Source organism: Xenopus laevis, chromosome 5S (assembly GCF_017654675.1).
Source record: "Xenopus laevis strain J_2021 chromosome 5S, Xenopus_laevis_v10.1, whole genome shotgun sequence".
Taxonomy (NCBI): domain Eukaryota; kingdom Metazoa; phylum Chordata; class Amphibia; order Anura; family Pipidae; genus Xenopus; species Xenopus laevis.
Genome location: NC_054380.1, coordinates 107,369,716 through 107,387,815, shown reverse-complemented (window position 1 = coordinate 107,387,815; position 18,100 = coordinate 107,369,716). Strand labels below are relative to the sequence as shown.

The following is an 18,100-nucleotide window of genomic DNA, read 5'->3' as shown; positions in this document are numbered from 1 at the left end:
CACTACTGTGTGGGAAAGACCAACCTTTGCAATGTCCCATGCCCACAGGTGTGAAGGAGTTAATGGCAGCATCTGAAAGAGAAGTGAAGGGGGGGAGGAGAGGGGAGGATCAGATTTTAGGGAGAAGCAGATCCCCTCCTCCTGAGCACTGCACAAACAAATGGGATATTCATCAGGAGTCTGTTAGTGCCAAGGAGCCTCCCAGAGGAGAATGAGTCGGCCGATCTTCTTTAAAAAGCTGAGGCAGCCTCCTTGCTACTGAGTCGCGCTGGGATCGCAGCTGCTACTGCTGCACAGACATGAGCTGTTTCCTGGGCTCCCTCCTACTGTTGCTGCTACTGCCATATGGCATCTCAGGGCAACCCAATGAGAGGTAAGGGGCTGCGAGGGAGGTGGGCATCACTGATGGTGACACTCTTCTGTAGCAAACACATTGGCAAGGGTAACATCCCACTATTCTAATTCTGTGCCTGAAATACCCAATGTACCCTCTATAGTGCCCCTCTATAATGCCCCTCTCTAGTTCTACAGTGCTTCATTGAGAACACCACGTGTGAGTGGCCCTTGCTTATACATGTCCCATATATACCCCTTCCCCTTTGGTACAGTCCGATAATTCTTCATGTTTACTTTTAAAGGAAGGGCAGATTGGGGCATTTGCTCTGAGTTTAATGTGTAATTGTCTATATATTTACCATTATTACTATACAGTACACATAAGATAAGTTCAACTTGGGTGGCCCTCCAGTAGTGATCCACAGCTTTTATTAAGCCATCAAAAGCCCAAGCTTCATCATCAAGGTGCCAAGTATAAATCCTAAAGCAGACCTTTTTGGCCCCTCCTTTGATGTGTAAGATTTGTTGCCCCTCTGATATTCATGATACTAACATTGACTTATCTATATATCAAGGAATTTAAAGGACGACCATATGATATAAATATTCACTCTCTGGCTTTATCCTAATTGCCCCTCACACTGGGCCCCTATAGGAGAGCCACAGTTTGAGAACCACTAACCTAAATTATAAGCTTACGCACATTTGTTTTTCTACTACAGAACATCCCCAGACAAGTCTATATTGCCAAATGGCCAGGGAGATCTCACTGCTGGTGGGAATCAGATAGCATGTCATTAGTAGCCCATGCAGCGCAACAGTTGAAATAGACAGAACAGTAAATGGGGCTAAAAACAGCTCGACTACTTTGCAAACCACATAGAACTGCTGCAGAATCTCACGTGTAACAAGCTGTATTCATTCATATACCTCCACTTCTTATGCAGCACTTTACTTGTGGCATTAACTGTAACCTAACTCCCAAAATTTCTTTTTGTAGGAAGTAACGGTCCTGTAAAAGTTTATGGGTATCAGTGAAAAAGTCTTTTTGCTGTAGGGTTGATATTTGTCCTTATATAATGCAGAGTTCATTTTTCCACTGAATGCCCAGTGAATGATGATATAGTGTTTGGGAAGAAATGAATCTATTACTTGCATAGAGGGACACATTCCTGGATTCATGTGCCTGGATCTAATTCTTTGCTTAGCACCAGAACATTTTATTAGTCATTCTGGATTCTAGATTCTGGATTTTCCTTGTTAGTATGCAGTAGCAATTGGGCATTCAAGGACCTATATGATACTGTGTATCCTCTCAAAATACTCACAATTGTTTTAGATTTAGTTTTACCCCCTTTGTGGTAAATGGCTGTCGGATTTTTTAAATATAAAAAGTCCAACCAAACTAGAATCCACAATTTGCTGAGAGGATAAATGACTCCCACTGACTGACTAACAGGTTAGGGATGATGTAATATTATAGGGCTATTTTATATGGTAAAGCTGCTGGTGTATTTTTAAATTAACCCTTAAATGAAGTTCATTCATTCTAAAGCTGATCTTGAGCAATTCTTGGTACTTGTACAACTTTGTGTGTAGTTTAGAGAACATACCTCCACAAGGGCAAAAGAAGTAAGAATCCAACAGTAGCTAATCCATAAGGTAATTCCATTGCTTTAACCAAATGTAACCTACTTGACTGGCCATTATCAATTCTTCTACTACACAATGAACCCTTGACAAATGAATCCACATAAAATGTATTTTCCGTGCAATACAAATCAGTTATCAGTTAGTACTTCGTTTTTGCCACATTGCATTGTTACTAGTCCTGATTTGTTTGATGCTTGGAATATATTTAGAGCTCATTGCTGCTAATTAGTTTGTTTGCTATGGATATTTGAATTTATTTGTGAGTCGTTTTCCCCCAAATCAGTACTTTGTTACAAATAAACTTGTTGATCCACATTTCTGATTTGTAAATCATAGGATGGAAATCAGTTTGTTTTCATTACAAATAAGTTGCATAGTTGGCACATGAGCAGTGTCGGACTGGCCCACTGGGATACCAGGAAAACTCCCGGTGGGTCCAGGTGTCAGTGGGCCCTCATGCTTCTAAACATTTGGCATATTTCATGGCCTTTCCCTATTTCTATGAGAACAAAGGGGCTAAATAGATGGAACAAACATAAATAACTTTCATTTGAAGCCACGTAGGTGGTTCTTCACAGTCAGGACAGTGAGGTTGTGGAATGCACTGCCGGGTGATGTTGTGATGGCTGATTCAGTTAATGTCTTTAAGAATGGCTTGGATGATTTTTTGGACAGACATAATATCAAAGGCTATTGTGATACTAAGCTCTATAGTTAGTATAGGTATGGGTATATAGAATTTATGTGAAATTATGGAGGGGTGTGTGTGGATACTGGGTTTTCATTTGGAGGGGTTGAACTTTTTTCAACCTGATTTAACTATGTAAATATAACTATATAACTTTCAGTGAGCCTCTGTTCCTATTTGTCAGTGCAGTTTGTACACGGCGTAAGTTGCCACAATTTTCAAGTCTCTTTGCCTTGACACATTGAATTATTTTGCTGTTTTTGTGACAGATGCAGCTGCAGTTTGGCTCTGACTGTCTGGCACCCTTACAACTCATGTTGCTTTGAAAATTCAGACATCAGAAAGCTAATTGTCAGAACTCTAGCTCGCACTTACTGCTGTCTGGCTATTAACCTATTATGAATCACAAGTGTTGCTGTCTTTATAATTATGATTTACATCCTTTCCCATGTCAGGTTTCCATTATTTTGTACAACATGTACAGCAGCACATAACAGACTCATGAAGGGGGTTAATAGGTTAAGAAGGTCACTTAGCTTTTGACCCACTCTCAGGTCATGTCCTTAAGGAAGTAAATAGCCACATCAGTAATGTAATTTAAAATGACAAAGTTTTTTTCCTACAATAGTATCCTTATTTACTAAACATTTCATTATTATGTGACATAAATTAAATCCTTTGGATGTTTATGAAACTTTTTGATTTACCGTTCCTTTTCGCTGTCTGGCATATTCTCCACCCATTTTGATAGGCAGAGTAATCTTCCTCTTGAGCAAAGAGTTCAAATGCCAATTAGAAATCTAACCATGCACTTTTGCTTAAGTTATGGAGTCCCAGATTTCACCTCAACAGTGCTAAAGATGAGATCCATGAGTTTACAGGGTTTCATATATCAGTGCTTCTTCCCAGTTTGAATTGTAGGTTACTCAAATTAGTAAAAGAGAGTTATATTATCTTACCATTAGATAAAGATTCCTCTCTGTGTAGCCTATTGAATACCTTGCCTGTTCTGTCCCACCATTGTTTATCAAACTATGTGGCAGTGACAGACCCCCGCCAAAGGCCAATTAGGCTGAAATCTGGGGATAATGCCTATAAGTTCTTCTAGAAACCCTTGAAAACCTAGTAGAAATTCAGTTGTTGGGCATCTGTTGGGCTTTATCGGAACTATGGCTGGATGGCTGATACACCAGTATTTTGCTATGGGGTTCTGAAGAGAGGATTACTGATCACTTAATCAATCACTGTGTCCCACCTTTGAACTGTTAAATCAACTTTATTGTTGACCTGCCATCCTCCTAATACTGTCATTTGACTGTTTCAGAATGGTGGCCTTTTTCATTCATAGTATCCCTTATCCTGTTGAAATCACCCATTCCTAGCAAGTTTTTTAACCAACAAGTACTCCTAGGTCCTTCTCCGTCAAAGATATGACTGCAGTTGTGCTTTTTGGGTCTGGCCACACGGGCAGATTCAGGGAGATTAGTCACCAGGCAACAAATCTCCTCTTCTTTGCGGCGACTAATCGCCCGATCTGCCTTCCCCTGCCTTCTGCCGGCTAAAATTAAAATCACCTGGGCAGGCACACGGAGCGCTTTGTTTTCCGAAGTCAACCGTAATTGCCTCACAAGGAAAACTTCGAATCACCGAGTGTATCTTTCCCCGATATGCCATTAACGAGCATGGCTATATCGGGGGTAATCTGATTGTTCGGCCATACGGCCAACGATCCAATTACGATGTGCCATGGGCTCCGACGGGATCGGTCTGTCAAAATCAAACCTGACCGATCGACCAAACGACCGATCTCCGCCGGACGAAAGATGTCGGCACACGCCACACACGATCCGAAAATTGTACGAATCCTCCTACGGCCACCTTAAGTTACCTTGATTGCCAATTTGTTTGAGCCCCCTACAAGGCTAATGCATTCTGAATGTATCCCATTATACCTTACAATAACTGCAAGTCATTACACTGCTTTCAATCCTTTCCTGCAAGCCATTAATCAACGGATAAAAGAAAGTGGATCCAATACAGAACAACCCAACACCCTAGTACAACTAGAGAATGAACCACTGATATCCACTGTGTACACAATCCTTCAGCCAGTTCCCTATTCATTTACAAATAACTCCATCAAGACATATAGACCTTACTTTAGAAAGCAAACATTTATATGGCACTGTATCAAAAGTCTTGGCAAGACACCACTGTTTAACCTCCTATTTCTAAGAGCAGAGACACACGTTCAGATTCGGGGAGATTAGTTGCCCAGCAACAAATCTCCTCTTCTTCAGGGCGACTAATCTCCCGGAACTGCCTTCCCTGCTTGCTAAAATGTAAATCGCCGGCGCAATGGCACTCGGGGGCACTTAGTTTTCCCGGCAGGAAAGCAGAGGAAGGCAATTCAGGGAGATTAGTCGTCTTGAAGAAGAGGATATTTGGCGCCGGGCGACTAATCTCCCAAATCTGACCTTGTGTCCCTGCCCTAACATCATAAAATAGCGAATCAATTCATGACCTGGTCTACATAAACCATGCAGATTATTGCTTTTAATGTTGTTCTCCAAGACATAATATCAATGTGATCCTTTGGCAAACCTTCAAATAACTTCACCATTACAGATGTCAAACTAACAGGTCTAGAATTACTAGGTGAGACCACAAAACTTTTTTAAGTATTGGAATTGTGTCAACTTTTCTCCATTCAATAGTAATCTTATCGCAGAAGAGGAAGTCTGATGAAATTAGAAATAATGGCATGGCTAAAACTAAACTGCATTCTCTAAATAATATATTTGTTATATTCCACTCCGCTTTCTTTGTACACCATGTTCTGCATCAAGCACTGAAAAGTTGTTTGGGCTAGACCTTCTGTGCTACAGTTTTGGACCTGCAAGTCTTGCTTCTCTGATGATAGTCTTATAATTTCCGAAATTTCTAAGTTTCTCAGTAGAATTTCAGTATTACCAACAATATAATGAAGGTGACAAAAGGGGTAATTTTACATTTGGAAGGCAGTATGCAAAGTGAAAACACAGGCATAATCAATCATGTTTTTTGCACTTTTGCCACAGGATACTGGCAGCATTGTATTCATAAATGGGGTTTACATGTAGGCACCCCCAGTCCACTATCCACCCCTTAAACAAATTAGGGAACACTGGTAGTACAGACTCCATCTGGTATCTGTACTAATTGCCTGCCCAATGGCAACGTTACCTTGTGCTCAGCAATGCAGTGTTCTGCACCCTTGCACTGTATAATGCAGGGTGCAGCCAGGACCTGAACAGAAGTGCTCCCTGAATGAGCACTATGGGGGCTCCTGTGCTCCTGCATTTCTGTCTGGAGTTTTTACAAAAGTGTGATTATCTGCTAAAAATGTTTGCTTTTGCATTTTATCTCCCACAAAATCTGCCTCTTTAGGTCTTCAACGTCCAAACAGATGGGTATTATTAATTTCTGTAACTGTTCTTTGGTCAAGCACCCTGGTGCCCATGCACCTAATATAAGGACTTACAAAAATGACACCAGCATACCTCCCAACTGTTCAGTTTTTTGCGGACAGACCCGATTTTGACAGCTCAGCCTGCAGTCCCAGGTTTCTTAATGAAATGTCCTGACTTTCTCTTTGATCTCCTGCACTAACTCAAGAAAAAGATACAACCTTTCTGATAATTCATTAAAATCTAAGACTTTTTCCAGAGAGCCCAGAACAGCCATCAGCTGCACTTGGATACTTTTGTAACAATTTAAGATAAGCAAAGAAATGATTGTAACTATTTAAGATAAGCAAGTCTCTTTGGAGAACTGGGGCTTGCAGTTTAAAGGGCAATTCACTTTCATTAACAAAACTGATCTAACACATAAAACATTGCACTAAAACTCCCAGAAATGTATTCAAACTTTCATAGCCTGCCAAATTTTGTAAAATGGACATGATAATTTGGGGGTGTGGCCATAAAATGGGCATGGCCATAACATTTTTGCAGCTCTGCACATAGCACAATTTTTTGTCTCTCTTTCCATTTTTCAAATATTGGGAGGTATGCCGCAGTCTGTTCCAATCCAATTTGGTGCATGTTGGTGCAAATTGGTGCACATTAAGTTTTTTCAAGCACTTCTATTCTTCGTATTTACTTCTGTTCTGTAGCTCCAGCTAATTATTCATATAAACTGAGAACCTTCAAATTTCACTCTCATCTAGCATTCATCTCCTTTCTATTACTGGTAGCTGGAGACATCTCCCCCAACCTTGGCCTTTTCCTCATCCCAGTTTTGTCATGGCTGCATCAACGTAACGTGTAAATATCTACATTAGAGAAATTCTTTTCCTATACCCAAAGCCACTGCTCTCTTTTATTATGCCTTCTGGGCGTCAAACCTAGTACCTTTCATGACCTGTTTATTTCCAGATCTTTTAATCTCCTTGGTATAACTAAATGATGTCTTTCTTCTATAGATACTGCCTAACCTGCTGCCCTGGTGTTCTACACCTTAAGTCACACTACCAAAGCTGGAGACAGGGTAGGGGGTGAGGTTGGATTTCTTCTCTCTAACTGCTGCACATTTTAAGTTAATGTAAGGGTCACTTCATTTGGCTCCTTTCCTCTGTATCATTGTGCTTTGCTGTCATATACTGAACTTCTGAACCACCCTTAAAATATTTTCAACTTTGCAGCTTCACATTTTTTTCATCTGCTATGCATCATTCTAGGTAACGTATCCATTAATAATTCCTGAGCTCAGATTCTCCCTCTCATTCCGATGTAACTCACTTGAATTTCACTGCACTCATTAATTTACTCTCTAAAAAACTGCATGTCTTCTTTGCATTTAATTCATTATTCTCCCCTTCCCTTCCCCTCTTCTAGAATAACATTCCTTTAGTACACTGTGTTTTCCTACTGTTTCCCTGATGTGTTACTGCATCTGGGAAAACAGTGCCTTTTATTACATGTGTGGCTTATGCCTAAGCCATTTTTATGTTGCAGAAACATTTGTCTGTGCTGAGCTAATTGATGCTTTAGCATGAACACAAATGCACATTGTTGGGGGCCAATTCACCAAGCTCGAGTGAAGGATTTGAAGTAAAAAAACTTAGAATTTCGAGTAGTTTTTTGTGCTCCTCGACTATCGAATTGGCGTAAATTCGCCTGAGTAGAATGATTCAAATAGATTGAGTACAAAAACGCTGCGACTATTCGCCATTTGATAGTCGAAGTACTGGATCGAGAGCAAAAAAATGCTGCGACTATTCGCCCATTCGATAGTCGAAGTACTGTCTCTTTTAAAAATACTTTGACTGCCTACTTCGCCACCTAAAACCCACCGAATTGCTTTAAAAGCCTATGGGAAAGTCCAATAGGCTTGTTTTCCAAGTTTTTGATCGAATAAAAAGGCATTCGATCGAATGAAAATCCTTCGAGCGAATATTCGATCGAGCGCCTATTCGCCTGACGAATATTCGCCAATTCAACTATTCGCCAGAACGTAAATTTGCCCGAATTGCCTATTCGATTTTATTCCCCAGTCGAATTTCGAGGGATTTAACCCCTCGAAATTCGACCCTTGATGAATTTGCCCCTAAGTGTTTACTGCCTGATTCTGTTAATGCTTTTAAGGGTAAGGTCACACTGAGCATTTTGGGGAGATTTAGTCGCCTGGCGACTAATCGCCTTGGCTTTGCGGCGACCAATCTCCCTGAACGCCTTCCCTCACTCTTGCGCCGGCTAAGATGAAAAATCGCTGGCGCTAAGCACCACGCAGGGATTAGTTTTCCAAAGTCACCTGAAGTTTCCTCTCGAGGAAAGGCGATCTGTGAGATTGGTCGCTGCAGAGACGAAGCGATTAGTCGCCAGGTGACTAAATATCCCCATAACTCTCAGTGTGACCTTACCCTAAGAGTGGCTTGGAAGATTTCTTGGACAGACATAATATCAAAGGCTATTTTCTATAGTTAGAATAGATATGGGTATATATAATGTATGTGAGGGTATTGAGGGGTGTGTGTATGGATGCTGGGTTTTCATTCAAATCAATATTTATTCAGTTTTTTCATCAAAAGGAAAGGGGGGGGGTACAGAAAGGAAAAAAGGGAGGTAAGGGAAAGGGATCAGTAAAGTTATACAATTCCACACAATTGAATGCAATTATAATAACATTTTAGCATTGATCACTCTGTTACACTCTATTATTTATTACACATTTGTATATCAGAGACAAATCAGCAAATGTTTTCTGTAATTGTAACTTCTATGTTTTCTGTTTTATTATTTTTTACTGGATGCTTGAACTTGATGGACTTTGTCTTTTTTCAACTCAATTTAGCTATGTAATTATACTGTAACTATGTAACAATGTAAATGGTCTGTTTGGATTGTGTAATTAGTATTCCTAACTGACTTGACAAGATAAATGCTGAATTGAAGTTATATATCATCAGACTAAGTTACTGTTCTGAAATTGAAAAGAGTCTGGGAAATCTGCAGCCAGTGAGAGATGAGCTATTTCTATTACTGAAAGTACAGTAATAGATAGACGTGTGGCCCAACATTTCTAGTATTCTGGCTACCTACATTTATAACAAGGTCACAGATTTTAAAGGAACAGTGAAGCCAAAAATTGAAAGTGTAGCAAAGTAATTAAAATATAATGTACAATTGGCCTGCAATGGTAACAGCTTTGTGTTTGCTTCAGAAACTCTACTATATTTTACATAAACAAGCTGCTGTGTTGCCATGGGGACAGCCATTCAAGCTGGCAAAAAGAAGAAAAGGCACAGGATACACAGCAGGTAACACAAAAAAAACACCATTATATTGGACAGGGCTTATCTGTTATCTGCTGTGTACCCTGTGCCTTTTCTTCCTTTTTTTCAGCTTGAATGGCTGTTCCCATGGCAACACAGCAGCTTGTTTATATAACTAAAGTAAAGTTTCTTAAGCAAACACAGACAGCTTTAACCAGTGTATGCTAATAGTACAGTATATTATGTTTATTACTTTAAAACACTTTCATTTTTGGTGTCACTGTTGGTTTAAATATGATATTACAATAACCTTACTACATTTCCAGACCTGGATTTGACATTTGTTAAAAAGTGCTGATTCCCTAGTGCCCTGTGTGTTGGCAGGGACAAATATTTTATGGAGAGAACGCCATTGGAGGGAATGTTGGGGTGAGGTTTATGTGGCTGGTCTAGGGGCGCGCAGATGTTTTTGTGGCCACATCCTTTAATAACAACTCACATTTTACAAAATTTGGCTGGGTCTATACACATTTCTGGGGGTTTTATGGCCATATTTTATGTGTTATTTTACTTTTGCTAATGAAGGTGTAATTCCCCTTTAAGCTGTGAGCCTCAGTTCCCCTAAGAGACTTGTTTATCTTATTAGTTAAAATTGTATTAAAATGTAGGTGCTGAGTATTCTCGGCTCTCTGCCAAAAGCCTCTTATTTAATTAAGTTTCAGAAACGTTGAATCTTTTTCTGGCGTCATTGCAAGATATTTAAGAGAAACTCTGGACTTTTTTTAATAAAAATCTTGGACTGTGCTGCACAAATCAGGACAGTTGGTACGTATGCGGGTGGAAACTCTCATTGTCCAGCCAACAAGCCTTCAACCAATCTGTCCATACCGGGCCTTACGAATGAGTTGCTCCATATATTGCCTCTCTCTCTCTAGGGAGATTATGCCTGTAGTTTGTTAAACCTTTTGACTGGGGATTATTGTAGTAGCAGAAGGTAATGATTAATAGAAGTCTGTAGAGGTCATTTAGTACTTGAAGGTCAGGGTACAAAGGGCACATTTAACCATGTTTTTGCACTTTGCTGTATACCCTGCAGGTAGAAGGTCTCTGCACTCTATTTCAAAGCACAATGTCATTCATTGCATGATTAAGGTAGCGCCAGCTTTCACAGGCCACAGTGGGTCCCTGTAGATACACCTGCCAGAAGGACAAGACTGGTTTGTGTCCACCGATGCTATGCTCTGCACTTACCGTTCGTTCGCACCATATCGCCTGGTGAATTTTTGCTGCAGTTTTGCGAATTCATTTGCCGGTAGGGTACCGCGGAAATTTGCCACGAATTCGCACGTGGCAAATGTATTCGTCAATCACTACCTCTCACTGCTAAAAGTAGCCAATATATAGAGAGCATGGAATAAACCACTTGAAACTACATTCTTTACTATAAATCTATCTGCCTAAATATTTTTATTATTTATTTTTACATCTATCTATCTATCATCTATCTATCTATCTATCTATCTAATCTAATATATATATATATATATATATATATATATATATATATATATATATATATATATATATATATATATATATATATATATATATATATATATATATATATATATATATATATATATATATATAATACACAAAAGCCATGAATATCCTGTAAATTATATCCTTATAAACGATGAGTAGTGATGTCATCAGTTATAAACGGTGAGTAGTGATGTCATTTCTGTCACATGACTTACTAAAATTTGTGTATTATACTAAATAAAGTATAAATATATATATAAATATATATATATATATATATATAGTGAATAAAGTACCCCCTCTTGTAAAATATAAGGATATTAGAAGTTACCTCGGAGTTCCATGACCTGTATAAAAACACTCGGCCTTCGGCCTCGTGTTTTTATATGGTCATGAAACTCCTCGGTAACTAATAATATCCTTATATTTTACAAGAGGGGGTACTTTATTCACTATATATATATATATATATTTATCTATCTAATATATCTATTTATTTATCTATCTTATCCAATACATCTATTTATTTATATACGCATCTCTCTTTCCATCTATCTACAGTACAGGTATGGGACCTGTTATCCAGAATGCTCGGGACCTGGGGTTTTCCAGATAACGGATCTTTCCATAATTTGGGTCTTCATGCCCTAAATCTACTAGAAATTAATTTAAACATTAAATAAACCCAAATGCTGGTTTTGCTTCCAATAAGTATTAATTATATCTTAGTTGGGATCAAGTACAAGCTACTGTCTTATTATTACAGAGAAAAAGGAAATCATTTTTAAAAATTTGGATTATTTGGATAAAATGGAGTCTATGGGAGACTTCTGGATATCGGGTTTCCGGATAAGGGATCCTTTACCTGCATATCTCTGTTTATCCTTTCTAAAAGAAGAAATTACCAGTATGCTAAATGAGTGAATTTCAGACTAGAAAAACTATACAAATATAAACAGGCCCGGATTTGTGGTGAGGCCACATAGGCCCGGGCCTAGGGGGGCGGCAAAAATTTAGGGGTGGCATGCCACCCAGCCGCAACCCTGCCCCCACAGTGCTCCCAATGTCGCTTCACGCAGCCAGTGCTAGGACCATGTAGCGCCGGCAGGGGGGGGTGTGCGCAACAGAAGAAGTCGATGCTTGGACAATGCGGCCTTGGGGCGCCGCGATTTGAAATCCGGGCCTGAATATAAACATTTGATAATAACGTAACTAACTGTTATTAATGATAAAGTACAATCATTTCAATAGGAAAGATGGTAGTTTAACCTCATCCATTATGTAGAAGGAGCCCAGCAGAATTCAGAGCTCTGGGTAATTCAGTGACATGTGAGTGAAAAATATGTAAAACACAAGTGAGGTCCTTGTCTGTGAGTTGCTATAAATCTGCTTTCTCTTGTTCTAGGCAGACTTTCACATGCGGGGGAAATCTGACTGGTGATACTGGGGTGCTAGGAAGTGAGGGATTCCCTGGAGTTTACCCTCCTAACAGCAAATGTACGTGGAAAATCACGGTAGGTCTAGTCATTCATTACTGGATCCATTGCCTATAGGAACTAAGTCTCATTCATCTGTGGTCAATGGGACAGAGACATAAAAAACACAACTGGGACATTAAGGTATAACAAGGTTTGTGCTTTTCATAAGTACATCATTTTTTTCTTGACAAAGACAGTTTCCTTCATTTTATCTTTCTTCTCTATTAATACGCCTAGGCCGCTAATATGCTGATTACGTGGCAATCCTATTCTTAGACAAAATATGTCAGATTTGATGCTTAGCCCAATAAAGCAAGGTCCTTAATCTTTATATCTTCACCCCAAGGTAGAGAGAAGTAAAAATAGTTTGCATTTAATTGCATCACACCTCCTGTTGTCAAATCTATAGTCTAGTCCAAAGCCAATGAATGTAGGATGAGTTCTAATGGCTACACCCATGCCTGCAATAAACATCCACTTTTTGTAAAATCGCATAGATTATTTTAAAGCTTGTTTTTGACTGCTAGAACAGGTTTATGATAAAAGAATGCTTCTATTCTAAGGAGGTCCACAAATAAGCAAAACTGCCTTTAGTTCCAATGACAATCTGTTTTGCATGTAGAAACTTTAAGATATTCAAAAGTAAAAGTAACAGTCATTGCTGGCAATAAAAAACAAAAATGACTGGAATAATTTAAGCCATTTCAGTGCCGAATGGCTGCCGAAATGTATCTCCCTGTCCACTTAGAATATATCCTGTTTATATGTAGAGTTTTGTTCCTCATTAAAACAAAATCACAATTTATTTAATGCAGAGAACATTCCTATTCCTCATATTTTCTTGAGAGCTGCCATGTTGCTGGCCTTGGCTGAGGCTTTCCCATTTATCTGCAATCACAAAATAATCTCTTGTGGTCATAAAGCTTTGCCTTAGGATGGGATAGAGCAGCTCATTGTATATTATATAAATACAAATAGGTATGGTATGCTTTGCACACACACAATAAGATACATACAAAAATAAAATGCAGCTGGTTTTAAAGTGATACTAATGTGTTCTCTGTAAAAGAGTTATCCTGTCCAACACAGATAAGGTAATGGGAAATGATTGCCAAGCTTATGTAACCCCAACTAGGCTAGGCTAGACCTTGTCTGGCTAGTAAACAGGCAGAGCACCAGTTACATTTAACACTCTCTCAACAGGATGGGCTTGAGCTACATGAACGGTGAGTGGATGGTGTTGTGAAACTACATTCACTTAGTTATTGTGCTTTGTGACTCTTTTATTTAAAGGAAAACTCAGCTTCATCTAATTAATATGTTTTCATCAAAATATACTCTTTAAGTAGTATGTGTCATTGAGTAATCCTAAATAGAATGTTTAACTTTTAAGGCACCAGAGATCATGAATTTACGATGCACACAAACATAACGAAGGCGCACACATGTTAGGTCACATGAGCCAATTAACAGACAGAGTACTGTCTTTTACTCCCACACTTCTTCCTGTTACAGTTAGAGCTGCAGTATTTCTGGTCAGATGATCTCTGAAGCAGCACACAGACCATCACAAAATGGTGGCTCAAGGTAGAAGATGGAAAAGGGCAATATTCACATTTATATATATATATATATATATATATATATATATATATATATATATATATATATATATATATATAGATATATAGATATATATATATATATTCCAGTTTGTTAAGATTATTTAATAAGACAATTAATATGAAATAAACTGTTGGTTAAGTGTTATTTCTGGGGGTATAGTTTTCCTTTAACTGCATATTTTCACAAAATATAGTGCTCATATTAACAACTAATACATAAATAATGACAGTTCTTAGTTAATGGCAGCAATCACCTTATACATCAGACACTTTTCCATGCAAAGCAGTAGATGTTTTTGTTTGAAGCCCTGTTGGAGGTTGAATCATTGCTGAAGGCTCCCTTTAGCTCGTAAAAAGGTTACAGATAAATGAGAAACACTGTTGTATTATAAATTCACCCATAGTTTAAATAATATATAAAACAGCAAATACGTGCAAATATAAATATTTATTCTTTATGTGCAACATATTTACCAGCATTCTTTTCTCTCCTTTCTATTGCTAAACAGCTGTTTTTGCTTGAATCCTGTTGCTTTTTTTTTTTTTTTGAGTAATCACTCAGCCTCCCTTTTCTTCACCCATTAAAACTTAAATAAATAAGGTTTTTCCTAAAACCTTTAACTGGTCACAGACCCAAAGTGTGTCTGTGGTTTCCCTTATTGAGAATTAACACCAGCCTTTGTGGTTATGGGAATGTCAAGGCATAATCCTTACAAAGTACTAAACCATTACAACAACAAAAAAGATAAAATTGCTTTATTCCAGAATAATGCAGAGAATTTTTGAACTTTGCCTCAGACCTGCCTGGCGTAAATCATTCAAAATAATTACAACAAATTCAGGCAGCAAAGCATTTCTAATGTGAATATTGGTTGAAAATGCTGTGTAAAAAGCATTAATTGCCCATATGATTTTACTTGGGGTACCAAGCCTGTTTTTACATATTTTTTGCCTTTATAAATATGCCCCCTTGTATCGGTTAGGAGATTATGCAGGCACATTAAGTACAGGTATGGGATCCAATATCTAGAAAGCTCCTCAGATATACAGAAAGGTTGTCTCCCATAGCCTACATTTTATCCAAATCAATTTTTATTAAAAATAATATCCTTTTTCTCTATACTAATAAAACAGTACCTTGTATTTGAGCCTAACTCATTTACCTTTACTGGAAGCAAAACCAGCCTATTGGTTTATTTAATGATTACATGAATATTCTAGTAGACTTATAGGACGTCAACCCAAAAAATAATTTTTAGCTTAAAGGGATACTGTCATGGGAAAAATGTTTTCCCCAAAATGAATCAGTTAATAGTGCTGCTCCAGCAGAATTCTGCACTGAAATCCATTTCTCAAAAGAGCAAACAGATTTTTTTAAATTCAATTTTGAAATCTGACATGGGGCTAGACATATTGTCAATTTCCCAGCTGCCCCAAGTCATGTGCTCTGATAAACTTCAATCACTCTTTACTGCTGTACTGCAAGTCGGAGTGATATCACCCCCCTCCCTTCCCCCCCCCCAGCAGCCAAACAAAAGAACAATGGGAAGGTAACCAGATAACAGCTCCCTAACACAAGATAACAGCTGCCTGGTAGATCTAAGAACAACACTCAATAGTAAAAACCCATGTCCCACGGAGACACATTCAGTTACATTAAGAAGGAAAAACTGCAGCCTTCCAGAAATCATTTCTCTCCTAAAGTGCAGGCACAAGTCACATGACCAGGGGCAGCTGGGAAATTGACAAAATGTCTAGCCCCATGTCAGATTTCAAAATTGAATAAAAAAATCAGTTTGCTCTTTTGAGAAATGGATTTCAGTGCAGAATTCTGCTGGAGCAGCACTATTAACTGATTCATTTTGAAAAAATTTTTTTTTACCCATGACAGTATCCCTTTAATAAAAGAAAACACAAGTCTAAGCAAGTTTGCAATATGCATGCATTACAAATTTTCTATGGTTATTTGCATATGTATTGCTATTGAAGCAGTGTTTGTCGTTTTTGAAACAATGTAACACAAGTCAAAGGACTGACAAACCTGTCTTGCTGGAGGAGACTGGCTTTTGCAATATTGTTTAAAAAGTAACAAACAGGAGGTAAAGTAACAACCAGTTGTTTTCAAATTGTTCACCATGAACAAAGACTTTTTCAATTGCTTTCCATCTTTTATTTTTTACTGTTTTCCCATTCTGCTCAGCAGGGACAAAGATAACAAATGTATCAACTAAATGTATCAACTTAAAACAGTTAAAGAGTCAGCGACCCCCCCCCACCCCTCCCAGAGCTGCTTTAGAAGATGAAAAATTCAACTTTTACACATTAATATTAGAAAAACAGTCACAAATAGAAAGTAATTGGAAAAAGTCTTCATTTTTGTTGATCTATTGGAAACCAACTGAACTGAAAAAATAGTTTGAAGGTGAACAACCCCTTTAAACAAAATCTGCTTTCAATGGCAATTATATTTACAAATAACTTTTAAAGCACTAACAATTTTTTAATAAATTCATATTGGAAAGTTGCTTATAATTGTGTTTTACTTTATTAGGCAAAAAAATTTTTTTTTTTGGGTTGACGGGTCCTTTAAGGCATGAAGATCCAAATTACAGAAAGATCCATTATCTAGAAATCCCCAGGTCCTGACTCCTGAGTATTCTGGATAACAGGTCCCATACCTGTACAGCATTGCATTGGCAATTGTGTGCTCACTGTACCTTTACAGACTACCTAATTGGTCTTCTTCTAGTCAGTTAGTGATTTAAATAGAACACTTACTTGCAGTACCCAGGGCCATGTTTTTTAAAGACATTGAGCACGTACCCATGATTTAAGGTTAGTGACTGAACTCACCTGGCAGTGTTACAAATTACAACCCAATCAGCTTGTCGGCTTTTCTTGTCCTTTAATATCTGTAATCCCGTGGGCCTCTGTGGTTAATTTCCGTTACTTGCTTTTGTTATTGTTACTTTAATTGATTGTGGGGCGATAACTGTTTCCTTGCCAAACCTCACAAATATGCTCCCAGTTTCACAAAACATTAGCTAATGTGTTTTCAATAGCAGCATTTTACTTATTCCCAATACATCAATAATAACTGGTTTTATCTACTTGTAAAGCAATTAAATGCAGTCAGGCCATACTAAACAGAGAGCATTGAGACCCACAGTCAGGGTTCAGCATGTACAGCAATTCAGCAGGCTGGGGGTTGGCAGAAGAATGGTGCTAAGGCAGTATCATTCATATCCGCTAGAAACTCCCAGCACCCCCTGGCTAGATTAGATTGTGGGGAATCTGGAGATCTTCATATCAAGTCCCAGTGACGTGTAAGCCTTTATGTCAACAGATACAGGTATATATGGTAAATGCTTCTTTCTAGCAAGCTCTTTCTTCTGAATACATCTATTCAAGCTGTGTAAAATTAGGACCATGTTCTCTAAGTGACATTCAGTCCCTGTGGGTTACTGTGTGATTGAATGACATGGCACAGCTCTTATATTCTCCAACTGGACACCAGTCGCAGACATATAGTAATTCCCACAAGTTCACACACAAACTGCTCCTTTATATATAATTTAAAATGAAGCCAAGCAAAGGGAATTGATTATCTATACTCTAAAATGTCACAGGGACACAACTTAAAGGAGAACTGAACCCTAAAAATAAATACTAAGTTTATTGCACCAGCCTAAAGTTTTAGCTTCTCAATAGCAGCAATGATCCAGGACCTCAAACTTGTCACAGGGGGTCACCATCTTGGAAAGTGTCTGTGACACTCACATGCTCAATGGACTCTGAGCAGCTGTTGAGAAGCTAAGCTTAGGGGTCGTCAATAATTATCCAGCAGAAAATGAGGTTGGTCTGTAATAGAAGCTGATGCTATAGGACTAATTATTAAATTCTGATGCTAATTGCACTGGTTTCTGTGCTGCCATGTAGTAATTATCTGTATTAATTACTAAACCGCCTCAATTTGTGACATTTATATTCTATGTGTACTGTATATTGTAAGAAGGTCCCT

The 18,100-nt window shown here is 38.3% G+C and overlaps 1 protein-coding gene across 1 annotated transcript in view; it reads left to right on the top strand.

The window, feature by feature from the left end:
* The first annotated feature begins 260 nt into the window (after positions 1 to 260).
* pcolce2.S (procollagen C-endopeptidase enhancer 2 S homeolog) overlaps positions 261 to 18,100 on the top strand; it is a 35,007-nt gene continuing 17,167 nt past the window's right edge. The window contains 2 exon segments of the mRNA NM_001087030.2: positions 261 to 373; positions 12,382 to 12,490. Of these exon segments, the coding sequence (NP_001080499.1) occupies positions 300 to 373; positions 12,382 to 12,490 (183 nt within the window). The 5' untranslated portion in view covers positions 261 to 299.